Raw genomic sequence first — 19,359 nt, forward strand, 5'->3', positions numbered from 1 at the left:
GACAGTCCTTGCTTCAAACAAGGGCGGGGAGGGGGTGGGGGGGACTTGCAGAAGGCTAAGGAAGGCAGCTGTCAAGAGTCCAGTGAGCAGACAGGCAAGCGAAGAGACATCTAAAGAGGCCCAGAAACATGTCATCACTGCAAATTTTATTGCTTAAGAGCTCTGTACAGTTGAAGGCTGCAGCACCAAGGCTGTGATTTTTTTTGTGTGTTGGGGCCAGGGTCTCTTCCTGGAGCAGCTTGGAACCATGGCAAAAGCTGAATAGAGGCCACCTTGGCTAGACATCGGGTCCTAATGTCCCCTCCCCCAATAATTCACAGTTGATTTAATGCTACATGAGTTCTAAGCAGCTCCCCCTAAGAGAATAAGCTGGGCTGGGACCATAGGGTAGGGGTAAGGAGAGGCTCATATTAAATCCATGGGGCTTCAGAGGTCAGGCACATGGGGATGGGTGAGGACCGTATCCCTTCACCCATCTCCTGGCCTGCATGTGCCCTCCCAGAGGGCATCCAGGAAAGTGCTTGGAGGTTATCAGTGTGCAAAGTGCTGCTGGCAGTGCCCTGCATCCAGAAAGCTGGCATGTTGAGATCGACAGCATGGCCTGGGAGCAGTAGCGCTGATATCTGCCTCCTTCATCATTTATCATGTCTTTTTGTTGTTGTTGTTGTTGTTGGTTGTGGGACTTGAATTCTGGGCCTGGGCGCTGTCCCTGAGCTCTTCAGCTCAAGGCTAGCACTCTACCACTTGAGCCACAGTGCCACTTCCTATCATGCCTCATACACAGGCCATTCCTGTCAGGTGGCTCCCCCATGACTTTTCATTTTCATGGATGAAGGAGTTGAGTGCCAGCTAGTTGGGCTGGATGCTAGGTCTGCTTGACCCAGGGTAGATGTGGTGGCCAGCAGCAAGGGAGACACATGCTTGGGGGCTGCGAACAAATTTACTTCAGTACCTTCTCTGGTCCTTGGCTAAACTAGAGTTCAACTCAGGACCTGTGCTGTGACAGCGTAAAGGGGGGTGTATTCTATCAAGGAGCCTACTCAGTGTCAGCCACTGGAGGTTGATGGCCAGGGCACCAGGTATGGGGTTAGAGGACCCACTAACCCCAGGGTGGGCACATTTGCTGCCTTGCAGCTCTACCACTTGGGTGTGAACCTTTAAGACTCTCCTACCTGCCTGGGCTCTGAGAGGCTGAGGGGCTCATCAATCCCCTGCAGACCTAGGCTGGAAGTGATTCCCCCAGCTATGGGCAAGTGACCATTTGGAGCAGCTCAAAGAACCCCGTCTCTGCTCCTGGGGGAAGCTCCTGCTTACTGCATCTCCTCACGCAGGTGGACTATTCTCTTGGCAAGAGCTTGCAGGACTCAGGTGGAAGTCCTAGGAGGCTGTTCATGGCCCCTCATATCAGCTCTGTTTTCTCCATTGAGCCCAGGGACAGCAGATCCCCTGCGTCTCAGGGCAGCAGTGAGCACCAAGAAGGAAGGCTGCTCTGGGTAGAGTGGAGCCAGTTGTGGAAAGCAGGGCTAGGGTCTGTTCTCTAGCTGGCCATGTTTGATCCTCCAGTTCCAGGCAAAGCTGCAGTCAGGGGCCAGGGTGCACTGCAGGTCAATGCCGGAGTCTGGTACCTCCATGTCATAGCGAACAGGCTGTCCATCTTTGGTCACCAAGCTGAAGGCTGTGGCCGGAATCTGAGGGATGAGCATACCAATGGTCTGAGAGGATGGCATGGGATTCAGAAGCTACTCAGAAGCATAAACCTGATGCAGTCTCCAAGCATATTGGCGTATATCTCCTTCCAGCCAGCCAGGCAACCCTAAGGCACTGTCTTTCCTTCTGGAAGAGTGGGAGAATCCATCCTGGCCCAGTGTGGGTCCTGAGGAACCTCAACCACCAGGGCCCATTTTGCTTTGATACCCCTCAGGGATCACTTGAGGCCATGTCTAGCTATTCCTTAGGGTCCTACTTCTACTTATTTGAAAGTTCTCCTCCTGGAGGGCCAGGACTCTGCCTCTAAGTGTGTACTTGTCCACTCACCTGGCTGCTGATGCCAGTGGCGATGTCTCCCACCTTGACCCGGTGGAATTCCCGGATGTGCAGGTGTTCACCATTGAGAGACTGTATTTGAACTTTGACACCTAGAAGGTAGGCAAGGTGACAGGAGGCTGTTGGCTCCCTGAGCTGAAGTGGCCTTTGGCTTGGGCCATGGAGGCTGTGAGCTAAATGACACCTTCATTCTGGTAAAATCACAATATAAACTATACAACCAAGCTTCAAAATGAAGAATTGTACATGGCATATCTTTTTTATCAACTGACCTCAAATCCCAGGAGAGGATGTAACAAACTTGTTGCCCAAACTTGTAAGGCACCAGTGGCTCATGCCTATAATCTTAGCTACTCGGGAAGCTGAGATCTAAGAACTGTGGTTCAAAGCCAGCCTGGGCAGGAAAGTCTGTGAGATTTCTATCTCCAGTTAAGTAACAAAAGCACCAGAAATGGAGCTGTGGCTCAAGTGGTAGAGTGTTAGTTTTGAACCTGGGAGAGCACCCAGGCCCTGAGTTCAAGCCCCAGGACACACAAATACTTGTGGGTCCTGGTCCTGTCTTTCAGAAGACATCCATTTCAGCTTCCTTCTCAACCCCAGGAGTGGCTGCTCTCCTCCCCAGGCTGGGGACTTTCTGAACCTCCTCAGCAGCCAGTGAGGGGACAATAGTTCTCTACTGGCCTACCAGGAAAGGCTTGTGAGCCAAGAACCTCATGTTCTGGGTGCTAGGCATCTTTTCCCCTCTCCCTCAGTGTCAAGGCAGGTCTTGAACTCTGCCCTGCACCAGGGCCCCCCATCTGGTATGTATGGGTCCTTGGAGGGCAGGGAGGAAGTTTGCCGTACCATTAAAGTAGCTCGGGGTGTCAGTGGGCCGCCCCCGGGCCAGCACCATGCTACAGCTTGAGCTTCGAGCCTCTGCCTGGCTGTTCCATGAGTGCACGCCGGAACTCAAGGTGTCCTGAGAATTCTGAGAGGCCTTAGATGGGTTCTGAACACAAGAGTGGACACAGACTCAGGTCCCTGTGCTCAGGGCTTGGTTTCCTTTGGGGCAAAGGGGCCCTCTCCCACACCCTCTGGAGGTGAGACAGTTCTGAAGTCCTAGGCTGCAGGAGGGCAAGTATATTTCTATGGGGACCAAAACCTACCCTTTGCCAATCCTAGTGGCTTAGCCCTTTCCTGATTCCTAGGTGTGATGGAGATGAACTGTCTGTCACGAAATCATGACCTTGTGCTCCAGTGAGGATCCCCTCCCTTCCCCTCTCCTCCCTCTCCCCCTCCTACTTGTACACAGCTCATTCCTCAGCTGGATATAAAACCACCTGCTCTGTCAGGACTTCTGGCCCCTCAATGACTCACCTTCTCACTGTCCTCTGATAGGGAGAGGCTGTCAATGCTGAGACATGAGAGGATTTGCTCCTGTTCCTCCAGAGAAAAAGGCTGGGACAGGCTGTTCAGAAATAATTCTGCAGGGAAAAGCAGAAGAGAGCTGTGAGAGGCTAGGAGGAGGCACCCTGTTGTTAGGGGGAAGGTCTTTCTGCACAGACTGCAGGAGCTGATCTACCAGGGAAGGGGTTGGAAGCAAAGTCAGGCTGAAGTAGGGAATAGAAGCCCAGCTTTGCTGCTATACCTGTTTCTAGCTGCTGCAGCTCCAGCTCAGAGCAGGTCGCTCTCCGCTCAAGTGTGCTGGGGCCCTTGGCAGGGGCAGGGTCTAAGGAGGATAGAGGCAAGGGTTCCCATGTGCCAGACTCCTCTTTACTCAAGTTCCACTCTGGAGGCTCTGGTGGTAGAGGAGGCTGAGGCTTAGAGGCCCAGCCTGTGGGGTCCTCCATTGGTAGGCGCTCCGCTGACTGGGTATTCAGGAATTGGTGATGGTTAGCCTGGCCTGAAGGTGGATGTCTTGGTTCTTTATATTCTCCTCTCCAAGGGCTCTTCAGACCTCCCACTGTTAAGATAAGAGAGCATACCAGGGAAGGTGCAAATGTGCCAGCTTGATGTGCCAGGTCTCCTTCTGTAGTTCCCTGATTTCTCTCAGCACTACATTATGGTCTTCAGATCAGTAATCATTGCTCCGTGAGTGCTGAGTGTCTTTAAGTGCGCTCCACTCTCCTAGTAGAGGACTCAGGATCCTGACCAATTCCTCTCCCACCAATGAGGCTGCATGGTGAGTCCTCAGGCGTGTACACTTAAGGAGCTGGTGGATCTCAGCACCAGGAGTGAAAAGGGGCCTGAGTGTGGGACATGGGCCAGGCATTCTCCAGAATGGCTGTAGCCTAGGCCACGCTTCCTCCCTCAGTGTCTCAAAGTTCTACAGCCCCCAAAGCTCCACCAGTACTTTGTGATTTTTTTTTTCCCCCAGCAGAATGACTGTCAAGTAAAGCCTGGCTTTATTCTATACTCTCTCGATAAGAGCTTCCTCCCCTGTTGTAGCCCCTTCTTCCCACCTCCCAAACACAGCCTCTGCCCTATGCACCAGTATTCACATCATCTCAATCATCCCTATACTCCAGATGAGAAGAATGAGGCTCCAAGAGGCCGGTAACTCATTTTCCTCCATCCCTGCCCTGTCCTTCTCTTAGTCACTACTGCAGGCTCTTACCTTGCTGCAGTGCCCAGCTGACCTTGCCCCGCAACTCCTCAGCAGATGCTCGGTGGCTAGGCTCTTTCCTCAGCCCCTCTTGGATGGCCTGGGCTGTGAGTGGGGTGCAGGAAGGCGGGATCTCTCTTACAGGTGGAGGCTCGTTGGCAATCTGGGGGCCAAAAGACAACATGAGAGGCCTGCCTCCCCCTCATTCTCAGCAGCCAGATTTCTGTTCCTGCTCTCTGCCATCAGGCTGGGCTTGGGTCTTGGGCTTGTCTCTCTGGAGAAACGAGAAGTAAGGAGCCAGTTAGGCTGGCTAGGGCCTGGCAGCAATATGCCCATGTGTTCTAGGTCTTGATTGTCAGGAGACAGGTGGAGGTGGTCCAGGGCATGGGCAGGAGAGCTCGAATTTGCTGTGAATTATGAAGTCCCTCAACTTGGATCTCCCCTGATATCCACATGTTTGTGTGGCTGGCATTTAATCAGGATCCCACATTTATGAAGAGACAGAAGAGCAGCCAAAATGAGAGGCCTTCTCAAGCCCAGGCACCCTGCTGGCCTCCCCGCTAGCCACGCTGGGTGCTATGCTGACCTTGAGGCAGAGCGGACCTCGGAAGTACTGAGTCCAGGGGTGGCAACCATTGAGCATGTGCAGCATCATGCAACAGCTGCTCCAGATGTCCACCTTGGCATCACAGGGCTTCCCCATCACCACCTCAGGGGCCATGTGTGTCTCTGTGCCATGGATGTAGTCACCTGAGGAGGCCAGAGTGAGACAGAAACATCAGCAGTGGATTCAAGTGGGCAAGAGCTTAGGCAAGGCCTACTGTAGCTCATTCTTGGAGGTGATGTTAATTCATTCCAGTTGAAGCTCTTTAAAGAACTAGTTTCTATGTACACTGCTAGTGGGTGTGAAAATTAAGTACAACTACCCTAGAATTTTGTGCGACAATGTGTAATATGTATGAATATATGTGCCATCTAGGATGTGGCAATTTCACCCTGAGGTATTTACCCCACAGAAATAAATATAGATGTACTTGAAAATGTATAAACTGTCCAGAGTCACTATCAATAACTCCCCAAACTGAGACTTTGGCAATGTACAATCAAACCCACTGATGATGTGACCAGACCAGCCGGGTCCTTTGCTGGTGCAGAATAATACTTTATCCACAGTTACGCCCTGCCCTTTGGGGGAAGCCCTAAAATGGGGAGGAGTCTAGACACTAGAAATTTGGTTGTAGCCAAGAGCTGGTTGCTCACGCTTATAATCCTAGCTACTCAGGAGGCTGAGATCTGAGGATCACAGCTCAAAGCCAGCCAGCAGGCAAGTCCATGACACACTTACCTTTAATTAACCATCAGAAAACTGAAAGTGGTGCTGTGGCTCAAAGTGGTAGAACGTTAGCCTTGAGCAAAAGAGCTCAGGGACGGGCTGGGAAGGTGGCTCAGTGGTAGAGCACTTGCCTTGCATGCCTGAGGCACTGGGTTCCATTCCTCAGCACCACATAAGCAATAAAAGAAAAAAGCCAGAGGGGCTGGGAAGGTGGCTCAGTGGTAGAGCACTTGCCTTGCATGCATGAGGCCCTGGGTTTGATTCTTCAGCACCACATAAGCAAAAAGAAAAAAGCCAGAAGTGGCGCTGTGGCTCAAGTGGTAGAGTGCTAGCCTTGAGCTGAAGAGCTGAGGGACAGCGCCCAGGCCCAGAGTTCAGGCCCCATGACTAGACCAAAAAAAAAAAAAAAAAAGCTCAGGGAAAGTACCCAGGCCCCAAGTTCAAGCCCATGACCGAAAAAAAAAAAAAAAAAGAAAGAAAAACAGATAATAGAGACTTAAGATCTGGGCGGCGGAGGGGGGGGTGGTATGGCTCAAGTGGTAGAGTGCCTGCTTGTTAAATAGGTCATGAGTTCAAAATCCTAGTAACACCAAAAAAAATTATGGCTTGAACTCAGGGCCTGGGCACTGTCCCTGAGCTTCTTTTGTTCAAGACTAGCACTCAACCACTTGAGCCACAGTGCCACTTCCAGCTTTTTCTGTTTATGTGGTACTGAGGAATCGAACTTAGGACTTCATGCATGCTAGGTGAGCACTCTACCACTAAGACACATTCCCAGCTCCACTAAAGTTATTTCAGAGTCAAGTACAGGAGTCCAAGTTCAACTTACATCTTCAGAATAAAAAACACCATCCTTTAGCAGCATACTATCCATGTTAAGTACAGAAAATGCTTGGAACCAGGACCATTCTGGACTTCAGTTTTTTGTTTTTTGTTGTTTTGGTTGTGGGACTTGAACTCTGGGCCTGAGCACTGTCCCTGAAGTCTTAGCTCAAGGCTAGTGCTCTACTTGAGCCACAGTGTCACTTCTGGCTTTTTCTGCTTATGTGGTACTGAGGAATCAAACCCAGGGCCTCATGCATGCAAGGCAAGCCCTCTACCACTAAGCCACTTCCCAGCCCTGGATTTTGATTTTGAAATATATCCACATACACAATGAGATATCTTGGGGATGGAACCCAGGTCTACACAGGACATTCATTTATGCATTATACAGACCTTATATGTATAATCTGAAGGTAATTTATACAGAATTTTTATTGAGCTCAAAAAGTTGCAGATTTTGGAGCATTTTTAAGCTAGGAATATTCAACCTGCATTTCTAAAAGATTGCTTTTCCTTTAGTCAAAATAGAGCCATTTTGTGCTTAAGGCTATAATGAAAAAGTCAGGGTACAAATGAATTTATAATGGCTTTAGCCAGACATAGAGGACAGAAACATAGAATTATGTAAATTATTCACTATTATCTCTGGGCCAGAGGAGTGGTGAGAATTCCTTTTTTCCCCTCCTTTTTTATACCACTTAACCCTGTTCTTGCCAAATAATTTACAATGGGTATGGCTTATTTTAACAGAAAGTCAGAAAGTTCACAATCCCAGTACTCATGTGGCTGAGGCCGTAGGATGATGAGCTCGAGGTCAGCCTGGGCTACGTAGCAATAGCCTAGCTCAAAAAATAAATCACATAAAAAACATAAAAATAATGGCTATTTCACCAGCTGCAGAGTCAGGGCAAGGCCCTTGGCTTTTCTGTTTTCACTGGGTAAGGGAACATCTGAAATGAGCACTTGACATCCATTACTACATTTATGTATAACAGGGACTTTGTAATAACTCAGTGGTGGTTAGTGAAATCTACTGGGGGACATAAAATGTTCACATCACTTATTCCTATTACAGAAGCAGAGAAGGCACAAATGACCACTGGCTATGGTAGGGTGGGAAGGGATGATCTGGGGGCCTTACCTGTGAGCAAGGACTTCCCCAGGCCATCTGGTTGCAGGCACACAGCATGACCAAAGTCACAGAGGGCTGCTCGGCTCCCATCACTGGACAGTAGCACGTTGTCAGCTATGGGCCCGCATGAGCACAGAGGAGGAAGGGAAACAGGTGAGTCACGTCGGCCCTAGCCTTACCCTGGTTTGGCTTGGCCTCCAGTGATGTGATTTTTCTGGCTAAACCTACATGAACAGCTGCTATAGTTTCATTAGTCACAGAAGAAAGCTAGAGAGAGGCAGCAGAAAGAATCTCTGGAAAATGAGGTAGGAGCTCAGTTCTTGGTTGGTACCACCCACTAACAACGGCAGTGCCAGGCTGAGGGTTTATAGTTATCCCTTCCTACTGGGCATAGCCCTGTCAGCTTATCCTGGTGGTGGACATGATCAGGAAGATCAAGTATAGGGAGAAAGCAGAAAGACAGGGAAGAAGTTGATGGAGACTCCCACTGAGCCGGGGAAGAGAGGGCCTGGTGGGTGGAGGGTGGGGTTGGGGGTAGAGGCTCACCTTTGACATCTCCATGCAGAATCCTTCGTGTGTGGAGGTATTCCAACCCCTCAAGAGCCTGGCCAAGGTAGTAGAGGGCCCGGTCTTCTGGCAGACAGCCTTTCTGCTTTATGAGCTGGCCCAGCGAGCCACCTAGGAAATCAATGGGTGGCCTTTACATAAAGTTTTCCAAGGCGGGCTGGGAAGGTGGCTCAGTGGTAGAGTGCTCACCCTGCATGCATGAGGCCCTGGGTTCGATTCTTCAGCACCACATAAGCAGAAAAAGCTGGAAGTAGGTGCTGTGGCTCAAGTGGTAGAGCGCTAGCCTTGAGCTGAAGAGCTGAGGGACAGTGCCCAGGCCCAGAGTTCAGGCCCCATGACCGACCAAAAAAAAAAAAAAATTCTAAGGCCTCCATGCAAACTAGAGGCAGGAGTAGGAAAGGGGTAGGGGGTGGGGATAGGGGAGGCAGGTCCTTCCTACAGATGCCAGAAGGTCAAGAGGTTATACGTGGACTGACTGGATAACAAGGTCAATCTAGGCAAGATTCTGGATGCCCTTGGCCTCGAGAGAAAAAAATGGGACCTAGCTCCTTACCTTCCAGAAGCTCCATAAAGATGTTGATCCAAGGACCTTCTCTCACAGCACCATATAAAGGGACAATTCTGGGGGAGGTCAGTCCTGCACATGCCATCAGTTCTTCTGCCCGGAACACCTCAATTCGCACCTGAAAGGCCCAGAAGCTGAGTCAGGGATGGGTTGGGTGCCCATCAGGAGCTTTGGTATGATGCTCCCGTGATGTCACCCAGGCTAGGTAGAGCCATTTTTTCCACCTATCTGATCGACTCTGTCAAGTGCCTGTTTATGTATAGACAGGTCTCACTGTTAAGCTCAAGCCAGTCTCAAACATACTCCTGCTGTGATTACAGGTGTGTGCCAGCACTCCTGGCTCTATCATGTTCCTCTGGTGCCTCTTGCAGTACTTTGAATTTTTCTTAAAATTATTTGTTTGTTTCTCAGAGGAAAAGAGACTACAGACAGCCTAGCCTGTGTTTAGATTTATTCTGCAGCCTTTTCCCCCAGCACCTGGGCACATGCAAGGCTTATGGGGTTTGACCAGGGGCTATGACCACCTTAGATTGGCAGCCTGGCAGCATTGTGTACAGACATGCTTAGATTCTGGCTAGACCATTAAAAGAATTGTGTGCTTCTATCTGTCCAAGGTTGCACATTTGCACTTGGGGACATTGGTACCTGTTTCAGGGCAGCATAGCGATGTAGAAGGATACTTGCCAGTACCACACCTGTGACCAGTGGGCTCTTAATGTCCTGGTTCCCCACTTCTTACTGCCAGCTCAAAGAGCAGCTTATTAAAAAACGTAGTCCTAGTCCAGCACCGGTGCTCATGCTGTAATCCTAGCTACTCAGGAGGCAGAGATCTGAGGATTGAGGTTCAAAGCCAGCCTAGGCAGGAAAGTCTGTGAGGCTTTTTATCTCTAACCACAGAAAACTGGAAGTGGCACTGTGGCTCAAAGTGGTAGAGCACTAGCCTTGAGCAAAAAGAGCTCAGGGACAGTATCCAGGCCATGAGTTAAAGCTCCATGACTGACCGAAAATTAGTTAAGTAAATAAAAACAAACTTGGAGCTATCCTTGCTGGTAACTGCTAGTTCTTGAATAAGCCTGGAGTGGTGTCACCAGGGGGCGCCAGTAGCAACAGTCCAGCCTGTCAGGAGCGTGGGAGGGTTTGATTTAGGTGGAGACTTGCTGACTTGGCAAATGGGAGCTCAGTCTGTGGGCCTCTTGGACCTTTTTTTTTTATTTCTTTTAAACGATGTTATTATGATTAAAGTGTGGTACGGGGGGGGGAGGGGGTTACCATTTCATAAGTCAGGTAATGAGGTGGTTTTTTTTTTTTTTGAGAATGTCATCCTTTCCTTTGCTTTCCCCAAATTTCCCCCTCTTGTCCTTGCCTTATACAATTTGCATAGTTCGTTTTCCACATAATGTCTAAAAGAGCAATAAACACAACCACCATTAACATCTATCGCCCCCCCCCCCCACTACCAAGTTTCCATTTCCTAGAATTAGTATTGATAAATATAATTTCTTTTTCTTTTTGTTGGTCATGGGGCTTGAACACAGAGCCGGGGCGCTGTCCCTGAGCTTTTTCTGCTGAAGGGTAGCACTCTTCCACTTTGAGCCACAGTGCCACTTCGGTTTTCTGGTGGTTAATTGGAGATAAGAGTCTCATAGAGGGCTGGGAAGGTGGCTCAGTGGTAGAGCGCTTGCCTTGCATGCATAAGGCCCTGGTTTCAGTTCCTCAGCACCACATAAGCAAAAAGAAAAAAGCCAGAAGTGGTGCTGTGGCTCAAGTGGTAGAGCGCTAGCCTTGAGCTGAAGAGCTGAGGGACAGCACCCAGGCCCAGAGTTCAGGCCCATGACCAGACCAAAAAAAAAAAAAAAAAAGTCTCATGGACTTTCCTGCTCAGGCTGGCTTTAAATTGTGATTCTTACATCTGAGCCTCCTTAGTAGCAAGGATTACAGGCATGATCCACCAGTGTCCAGCACAGGCAGGATTTCGATCAGGCAAGCCTGGTTGCTGCCAGCTGTTGTCCTTCTGGAAGAACTTTCCAGACAGCCTTTACTCCTGGCCATCTCCAAATACGATGTTCAGGAGGGAAATGTGACAGTCTAGCCTTAGGCCAAGTGGGAAGTCCCTTCCCTCTACTTCATGACAGTGTGCCTGGGCTACTTTTTCTTCCTCAGAACTTTCCCCAGGCCAGGCACTGGTGGCTCATGCCTGTAATCCTAGCTACTCAGGAGGCTGAGATCTGAGGATCATGGTTCAAAGCCAGCCTGGGCAGAAAAGTCTGAGACTCTTATCTCCAATGAACCACTAGAAAAACAGAAGTGGTGCTGTGGCTCCAGGTAGAGCGCTAGCTAGCCTTGAGCTGAAGAGTTCAGGGACAGCACCTAGGCCCAGAGTTCAGGCCCCACGACCAACAAAAAAAACCAAAACAACAACAACAAAAAACCAAAAGACCACAAACTTTCCCCTTGTTTTCTTTGGTATTTGTACTTGTAGTCTATCACTAAAAAGGGGGACATAAGCAATCTTATATGTTCTTTTGAAGATTCCAGGAATATATGAGAAAGTGAGCAACATAGGGGTGGGCAAGAGACTACTCAGTAGTTTCTCCCTACCATGCCCCAATCCTCATCATCACTAAGTCAGTCTCCCCTTGATCCTTGTCCTGATTTCATTCTAAACAAATGTCTGGGAATGATGGCTGCTTGGTCCTTACACCATGCAAAAGCTTATCCCTGGCTACAACTTGAGTTCTTTCAGGTCAGGCCCGTGGATTCCACATCTCTGTCCCAGCCCTTGCACAGTGTCTGGGATAAAACAGGTGCATGGTGACAGCTGGTTTGACTCGGTCAAGGCTACACTACATCTAGATCAGTGGCAGAGCCAAAGGGAGGCTCCCAGAATGCCATGCTTATGCCAGATGTCCTAAAAGGAACAGTTCTTAACCTTTCTTGGGCCACAGACCCCTTTGAGAATGTGATAAATGACACAGACACTCAAAGTTTGCCAATATTGGGGCCTGATCACAGGGGCCTCAAACTCACTTGGCACTTACTTACTAGGCTGGCTCTCTATGACTTGAACCACACCTCCAACCCAGATTTTGATGGTTACTGGAGATTAAGTCTCAGGTTGTCTTCAAACTTCAGTCCCCAGATCTCAGTTTCATAAGAGTCTTACATGCATGAACCATCAGTGCCTACCTTAGCATCTCATCTTTATTTAAAACAAAAAAAAAACAACAACATGCTCATATATAAAAAGTCTAAAAACACACGTCAAATGATATTTATTCCTGAGAATAAGGAAGGTAATAGAGAAACTTTTGCCTTTGTGTATGTGTGTACGTGTGTGTGTGATTTCAGTTCTTTTATGGTGAGCCTGTATTTGTTTGCAATTAAAACATTAAAAAAAAGTCTTTCTTTTTTTCAGTCTGAACTCGGCCTGACACATGCTAGGCAAACACTCTTATCATTTAAGCCACAGCCCTAGCCCTTTTGCTTTTATTTATACTTTGTTCACATTTTTTTTTCTTTTTTTTTTGGGGGGGGGGTCTGGTCATGGGGCCAGAACTCTGGGCCTGGGCGCTGTCCCTCAGCTCTTCAGCTCAAGGCTAGCGCTCTACCACTTGAGCCACAGCGCCACTTCCGGCTTTTTTCTTTTTGCTTATGTGGTGCTGAGGAATCAAACCCAGGGCCTCATGCATGCAAGGCAAGCGCTCTACCACTGAGCCAACTTCCCAGCCCCACATTTTGTTTTTGGAGACTGCCTCCCAAATAGCTCGGAGGTATGCCATACTCAGCAGAGATACCTTAAGAAAAAACATAATGCATTAAACCTTGGATCTGTCTCCTCCAGCATGTCATCCCAGGTGAAGGATGTTCCAGAAGGAAGCCCTCGGGAATGTTGGAGTCGCTATGTGACATCACATGTTCCAGATCCTTCCTGAGAATACTCTAGGGACATGGATATATTCTGACTACATATGTATCCTGACCTCTGTTCCTTGGCCTACTTTTCCCTTTTCTACCTCCTTATCAGGAAACTTTATTATTCATTTATTTATTTATTGTTTTGGTGGCACTGGGAATCAAACTCAGGGCCTAATGCGTGTGAGGTAAGCCAACACTCTACCATTGAGCTAGACCCCCACATCAGGGAACTATTTCACAGTTGGTCTTCAGGTTAAAAAACGTACAAGACACGAATGCTTGCCTTAACCTCTTCCCTTGAGAAGGGACAGTCTGTCTGCCCCACCAATCAAAGCTTGTGTGGCCTGCCAACAAGCGATTTCCACCAGGTGCTCCTGTTAGGAAGGAGATAGAGTTCTGAGCATAGTCAGCCATGGATGGCGTCTTGAACTGAGAGCTTTCCTAACTTCCCTGAGTATAAGACATGAGAAATGGAGCACTTGTCGTCTTCCACTGTATTCAAGTTGTTTACCTCATCACCGGGGACTCAAAGGACCTCAGCAGAGAAACAGCTGAGGAGCCAATGACTAAGCTCCAGCACTGGGCACTGTCTCTAGGACACTTCACACTCTCTCACCCTCCTCCCTCTGCCTTTCAGCAGGGACAGCTGAGCCTTCTCTGGTGGCCTTGGGGAGGAGAAATGTAGCTGAGGAGGTTAGGCACGTGGCTCTGGCATCCAAGTGGAAGATGATGATCCATGTTGGCAAAAAACTCAACACATTTCTGTTAGGGGAGTAGAACCAGCTCATTTGCCAGTCGTGAAGTTTAGGGTAGAATTTACTGATTGCTCCTTCTCTCATCCCACTATTCTGATTTTCAAAATGGAAGACAGGAAATCAAGTCTATTCACATCCCAGCTGAGGACTCTCAAAGCCACAAGCAGCCGTGATGGCAGTGGCGGAGTCCATTTGGCATGGAGCCTGAGTGTGCTACCACTGTCTGGTTTGGCTACTTGCTCCCTTTCCTTTTGGGGGGGTGGGGGGGCAGGGCATCCAGCCAGAAGGCCTACAAAATCATTTGGTCTGCGGTTGGTTGCCAACCGCAGGCGGGACCAGAAGTTAATAAATCTAGGAACTGTTTTCAAAGTGAAATTCAATCAATCTAGGCCCATAAATGATGTTATATATATCCAAAATAGGTCTTGGCAGAAAAAAAATATTCCCCACTCCTGCTTTTGAGGATCTGAGCATCTTTAACATAAGCCACATTAACAATGTCAGGCTGACTTCTTTCATCCTGTCCTTTGGCCCAAGAAAATGGGCTACAGTAATGAAGGTTCTGAGTTTGAGTTGGGGACCAGATAGCTTTCAAAGGTAGGACTCCTAGTTGTGGTGGGACAGCAGGTACTGAATGGGACAGAGCTGACAACCTTTGAGGGATATGGACTATGGCTTCTAGACGGTGTGCTATGCCTTAGCTCTTATCATTGGAGAGTATAAGGAGTGGGGTAGGTGATGTGAGTCATGACTTTTTCCCCTCTCCTTTTCTGAAGAAGGTTCAAAGCCATACTCTTGTCAGTTGAACCTGGATCTGAACCATGGTTCTCTCACCAGGCTAGCTCCTTAGGCTCCTGCTGAGCTATGCTTCCTTGTGTTATCTGCCTCATAGGGCTGTCCTACACCTGGCCAACAGGAGGCAGGGCTCCAATGTCATACAGATCTAATTCCCAGTGTCTACTTTCTTCCTGGGAGGCATGTGACAGGTGGAAGTTACTGTTTTAATCCCCTTCTGGTCCAGGTGTATGGTGGCCCCTGTGTTTGGCTTAGAGTTTTAATTCAACACGAATTTCTTGAAGGCCTGACCATCTTCTACAACTGGACTTGCTCATTACAGGCCCTGACGCTGTATGCTTGCATACTGCCTCTCATAGACACTCATACTGAGGGAAACAACCAGGCCAAGCCACATAACAGACTGCCTCCTGCCAGTTCCACTGATCCAGGGCAGCTAGTTATGGCTATTATCAAGTCATCGCTGGGCCACCCTGTGACTGGAGCAGCCTTTGTCTGGCTTTCCTGCAGTACCTTTAGCCTACCTTTTTGACAGCACACTGGAAACCTGTCTGTTTGTCCTTCATCCTGTGGACCTCTCCAAAGGAGCCTCTGCCTAGGCGGGGCTGGTGTGTGGCCCAGTGGACTTCTTCTCGGTACTCGTAATCTACCGGCTTGAGTTTCTGGGGTTGGCAAGAGAGAGAGGCCAGTTTCAGTAATTAGAGTGGCAGAGAGATGGAGGGTTACAGGGGCTGAATGGTCCCAAACAAAGATATTGTAGGGTCTAAGGAAAGGTGCTGGGAGGTGCAGGCCCAGAGAGGTACTTAGAGGATTAAGAAGGCAAAGAGAATTTACAGACTGCCTGAGGGACCAGTTGATTCTTATAATTGAGAGACCAAAATGGAACTACCAACAACTTTGACAGTGAAAATATGTAACTTAGGAGCTAGAAGATGGAAGAAAGGAAGGAGCAATGAAGAGGTACAGGGGCCAAGGGACTCTATGTTAAAAGTGAATGAAAGCTTGGCACTGGTGGTGCATGCCTACAATCTTAATCTGTGGATCAGTTTAAAATCAGCCCAGATAGAAAAGTCTGAAAGACTCCATCTCCAATTAATCAGCAAAAGGCCAGACTGGAGGCTTGGATCCTGTGGTAGAGGGCCAGTTGTGAGTAAAAATGCTGAGTGAGAGTGTGAGGACCTGCATTCAAGCTCCAGAACCAGCATTTTTTTTTTTTTTTTTTTTTTTTTGGTCGGCCGTGGGGCTTGAACTCTGGGCCTGGGCGCTGTCCCTCAGCTCTTCAGCTCAAGGCGAGCGCTCTACCACTTGAGCTACAGTGCCACTTCCGGTTTTCTGGTGGTTTATTGGAGATAGGAGTCTCACGGTCTCTCCTGCCCAGGCTGGCTTTGAACCGCGATCCTCAGATCTCAGCCTCCTGAGTAGCTAGGATTACAGGCGTGAGCCACCAGCGCCCGGCCAGAACCAGCATTTTTAAAAAAGGTTAACAAAGTAGAACATAGAAAGTAAAGATGAATGAAAGCATTCAAAGTTCCAAAGTTATTTGGGAAGAGAACTAACTAGAGGAAAAGGCAGGGGAGCAGTAGGAAAGGGAAAAATCCTTACTCTTCCTGCCACTTGTTTATTCCTGTTTCTAAGAACATGCATTATTCATATAATACACAACTCAGCAATAATGAGGTGACCTACTGGGACAACTTAAAACAGAAACAGAAAGGCTGTGGAAAGAGAGGCTGCAAGTGAAGGGAGAAAACAACTGAGTTTAGATCTTGAATATTCAAAGCTTGGTTACCAGCCTACGGGACTACTGGGAAGGAATGGAACCTTTAAGAGGTAAGGCCTGCTAGGCGTCAGTGGCTCACGCCTGTAATCCTAGTTACTAAGAAGGCCGAGATCTGAGGAACATGGTTCAAAGCCAGCTTAGGCAGGAAAGCCCATGAGACTCTTATCTCCAATAAACCACCAGAAAACTGGAAGTGGCACTGTGGCTAAGGTGATAGAGCACTAATCTTGAGCTGAAGAGCTGAGGGTCAGCGCCCAGGCCCAGAGTTCAAGCCCCAAGAGGAAAACAAAGAGAAAAGAAAAAAAAAAGGAGATAAAGCCTAAGCCAGGCACTGGTGACTCACACCTATAATCCTAGCTATTCTATTCAAGAGACTGAGATGTGAGAATCACTGTTTGAAGGCAGCCCAGGCAGAAAAGTCCCCATGAGACTGTTATCTCTAATTAACCACTCAGAAACTGGAAGTGGTGCTGTGGCTCACAAGTAGTAGAGTGCTTTGAGTACAAAGAGGCTCAGGGACAGTTCAAGCCTGAGTTCAAGCCCTGCAACTGTCAAAAAAGACATAGTGGTAAGGTCAATTGGGAGGGTCAGGTCTTTGGAAGTTTGTCCTTGAAGAGAATATTAGGACCTTGACTCCTTTCTCTTTCTTGCTTCTCAGCTACTGTGAAATAGGACTATTCTACCAGGTGTACTTGCCATGATGTACTGAGCTAGCACAGGCCCAAAGCCACAGGGTCAAGTGACCATGGATTGAAATCTCCGAAACTGAGGCAAAATAAATCTTTTTTCTTCTTCTTCTTCTTTTTTTTTTTTTGTGGGTTGTGGGGCTTGAATTCTGGGACTGGGCATTGTCCCTGAGCTCTTCTGCTCAAGGCTAGTGCTTTACCACTTTGAGCTACAATGCCACTTCCAGTTTTCTGATGGTTAACTGGAGATAAAGGTCTCACAGAGTTTCCCACCTAGGCTGGTTTTTAAACCATGACCCTCAGATCTCAGCCTCTTGAGTAGCTAGAATTACAGGCATGAGCCACTGGTTCCTAGCTAAGCCTTTCTTCTTTAGTTAATTATTTCAGGCATTTTATCACAGTAATGGAAAGCTAATACGTGCAATTCCAAACAAGTACTTTGCTGCCAAGTGATCCTGATAGGGAAGGAACCATCTCCCAAGGTCTACTTGTTTAGTGAGTGATACTCTCTCTTCACAGCAGGCTCCACCCCTAGTTGTGGCTCCTGACCTGAGAGCTGGTGGTGGAGGCATGTGTACAGGAGTCGGAAGATTAGTTACCTCAGTAAGCAGAACTCCCTCGTTGTCCTCAGTTTCAGGGCTGAGCCTCTGGGGCCTGGAGTTCCCTGCTGACCAAGTCTTGGCCAGGCTGGTCAGGCTGTGGGCTTGGCCTGAGCTCACACTTCCTTGCAGAGCATGCACCAGGTATTCCTCCACAGAAAATTTCTCATGGTTGCCATGAGACGAGAAGTTGGGCTCCAAGTGTGGGCCAGGGGGAGGTTTCTGATGTTCTACACAGGCCAGTGTTCTCAAGTGAGGGCTATGTAGGGTTTTCTGGCTGTCTACACCAGCTAGTTTGTCCAGGAAGGACTCCAGGGGGTGAGGTTTCCAGGGCTGGAGAGGGTGGAATGGGAAGGGATGGGGCAGTCTGCTGTAGGGGAAGGGGTGAGTGGAATGGGGCAGGGGGCGCATGTCCTGGGGATGGTGGAGTTTCCATACATGGTTTAGACACTGCAAGGGGCTGATCAGTTTGTGGAGTTCTGGTCGAGGCAGTGCTGGTTGTAGGCCCTCGCTGAGTTTCTTAAAGTAGAGGTGTCCAAGCCCTGGTTCTTTCAGAGACTTTGTGAACTGGGGAATATTTCTGACATACAAGGGGCTTAGTGGAGACTCATCTTCCTGTGGGGAAAACACAGGGGTCAGAACACAGTGACAGGGCCACAGCAACAGGGCCAAGGCAGAGGCCCTGTTCCGAAGGCCCGAGAGTTGAGGCAGGGTCACAGGTATTGGGTCTCACCTGCACTGGGATTGTGCAGCTCTCCTGCTCAGGGGTTCTGGGCAGAGGCTTGGCCAAGGCCATCCCCACCTTGGCTGGGCACTTGGAGCTCTTCTTCCGTTTCTTTCGGGCTTTGCTGTGACGCTTTCCCTTCCAGCACACACGGGCCATTTTGCCCTCAGTTGCATGAGCCACATTGTTAGGGATTTGATCAAGACTCTCAGACTGGCTGTCAGAAAAGAGATGGATCCACATTTTGAAACAAGGAAGCAGGAAGGAGGAATGGTTCAGAGAACTGGATTTGGAGTTAGACTGCAGTGCAAACCCCAGCTCTATTATAATTGTCAGGCACTACTTAAAAGGAACACATCCTGAGAAACAGCATTAGCCGCATGCATAAGGTGCACTTACAAACTTAAGGCAGCTTTAATGTCACTATGGGTCCACTTTTATGGATGTGGTCCCTTGCTGACCAAAATGTCATTATGAGGAACATAGTGGTATTTGTACAAGTGTGGGTAAGTTCCTAAACCCCAGGGAATTTCAGGTTTCTCATTTATGAATGTATTTTCTTCCACGTAGGGTGGAGACATGGCTAAATGAAATACTTCACTTAAAAAGCTTAGATCAGGCCTGGGAAGGTGGCTCAGTGGTAGAGCGCTTGCTTTGCATGCATGAGGCCCTGGGTTAGATTCCTCAGCACCACATAAACAGAAAAAGTCCGAAGTGGCATTTGTGGCTCAAGTGGTAGAGTGCTAGCCTTGAGCTGAAGAGCTGAGGGACAGTGCCCAGGCCCAGAGTTCAGGCCCCACGATAAAAAAAAAAAAAAAAAGATTAACTTGGCCAGGTGTTGTGGCTCAAGCCTGTAATTCTAGTTATTTGGATGACAGAGATTGGGAACTATAGTTTGAAGCCAAACAAGGCATAAAAGTTACTAAGACTCCATCTCAACCAACAGTTGAGTGCAGTGGGTGTGCCTGCTATCCAAGCTAAAGGGAAAGCATGATGGCAGGTGTCATAGTACACACCTGTCATCCCCAGGGACACACAAATAGGAGGATGACAGTC

The 19,359-nt window shown here is 48.7% G+C and overlaps 1 protein-coding gene across 1 annotated transcript in view; it reads right to left on the reverse strand.

The window, feature by feature from the left end:
* Positions 1-129: 129 nt before the first annotated feature.
* Map3k14 (mitogen-activated protein kinase kinase kinase 14) overlaps positions 130-19,359 on the reverse strand; it is a 46,071-nt gene continuing 26,841 nt past the window's right edge. Inside the window, exons 4-16 of the mRNA XM_070027934.1 lie at positions 18,313-18,520; positions 17,580-18,194; positions 15,039-15,176; positions 9,038-9,167; positions 8,464-8,595; positions 7,927-8,031; positions 5,214-5,377; positions 4,640-4,790; positions 3,671-3,985; positions 3,400-3,506; positions 2,887-3,031; positions 2,035-2,135; positions 130-1,688 (exon numbers count right to left, since the gene is read on the reverse strand). Coding sequence (XP_069884035.1) covers positions 1,524-1,688; positions 2,035-2,135; positions 2,887-3,031; positions 3,400-3,506; positions 3,671-3,985; positions 4,640-4,790; positions 5,214-5,377; positions 7,927-8,031; positions 8,464-8,595; positions 9,038-9,167; positions 15,039-15,176; positions 17,580-18,194; positions 18,313-18,520 — 2,476 coding nt within the window. The 3' untranslated portion in view covers positions 130-1,523. The remainder of the gene's footprint in view (positions 1,689-2,034; positions 2,136-2,886; positions 3,032-3,399; positions 3,507-3,670; positions 3,986-4,639; positions 4,791-5,213; positions 5,378-7,926; positions 8,032-8,463; positions 8,596-9,037; positions 9,168-15,038; positions 15,177-17,579; positions 18,195-18,312; positions 18,521-19,359) is intronic.

The sequence above is a fragment of the Dipodomys merriami genome, unplaced genomic scaffold (assembly GCF_024711535.1).
Source record: "Dipodomys merriami isolate MVZ:Mamm:240054 unplaced genomic scaffold, mDipMer1.0.p SCAF_19, whole genome shotgun sequence".
NCBI lineage: Eukaryota > Metazoa > Chordata > Mammalia > Rodentia > Heteromyidae > Dipodomys > Dipodomys merriami.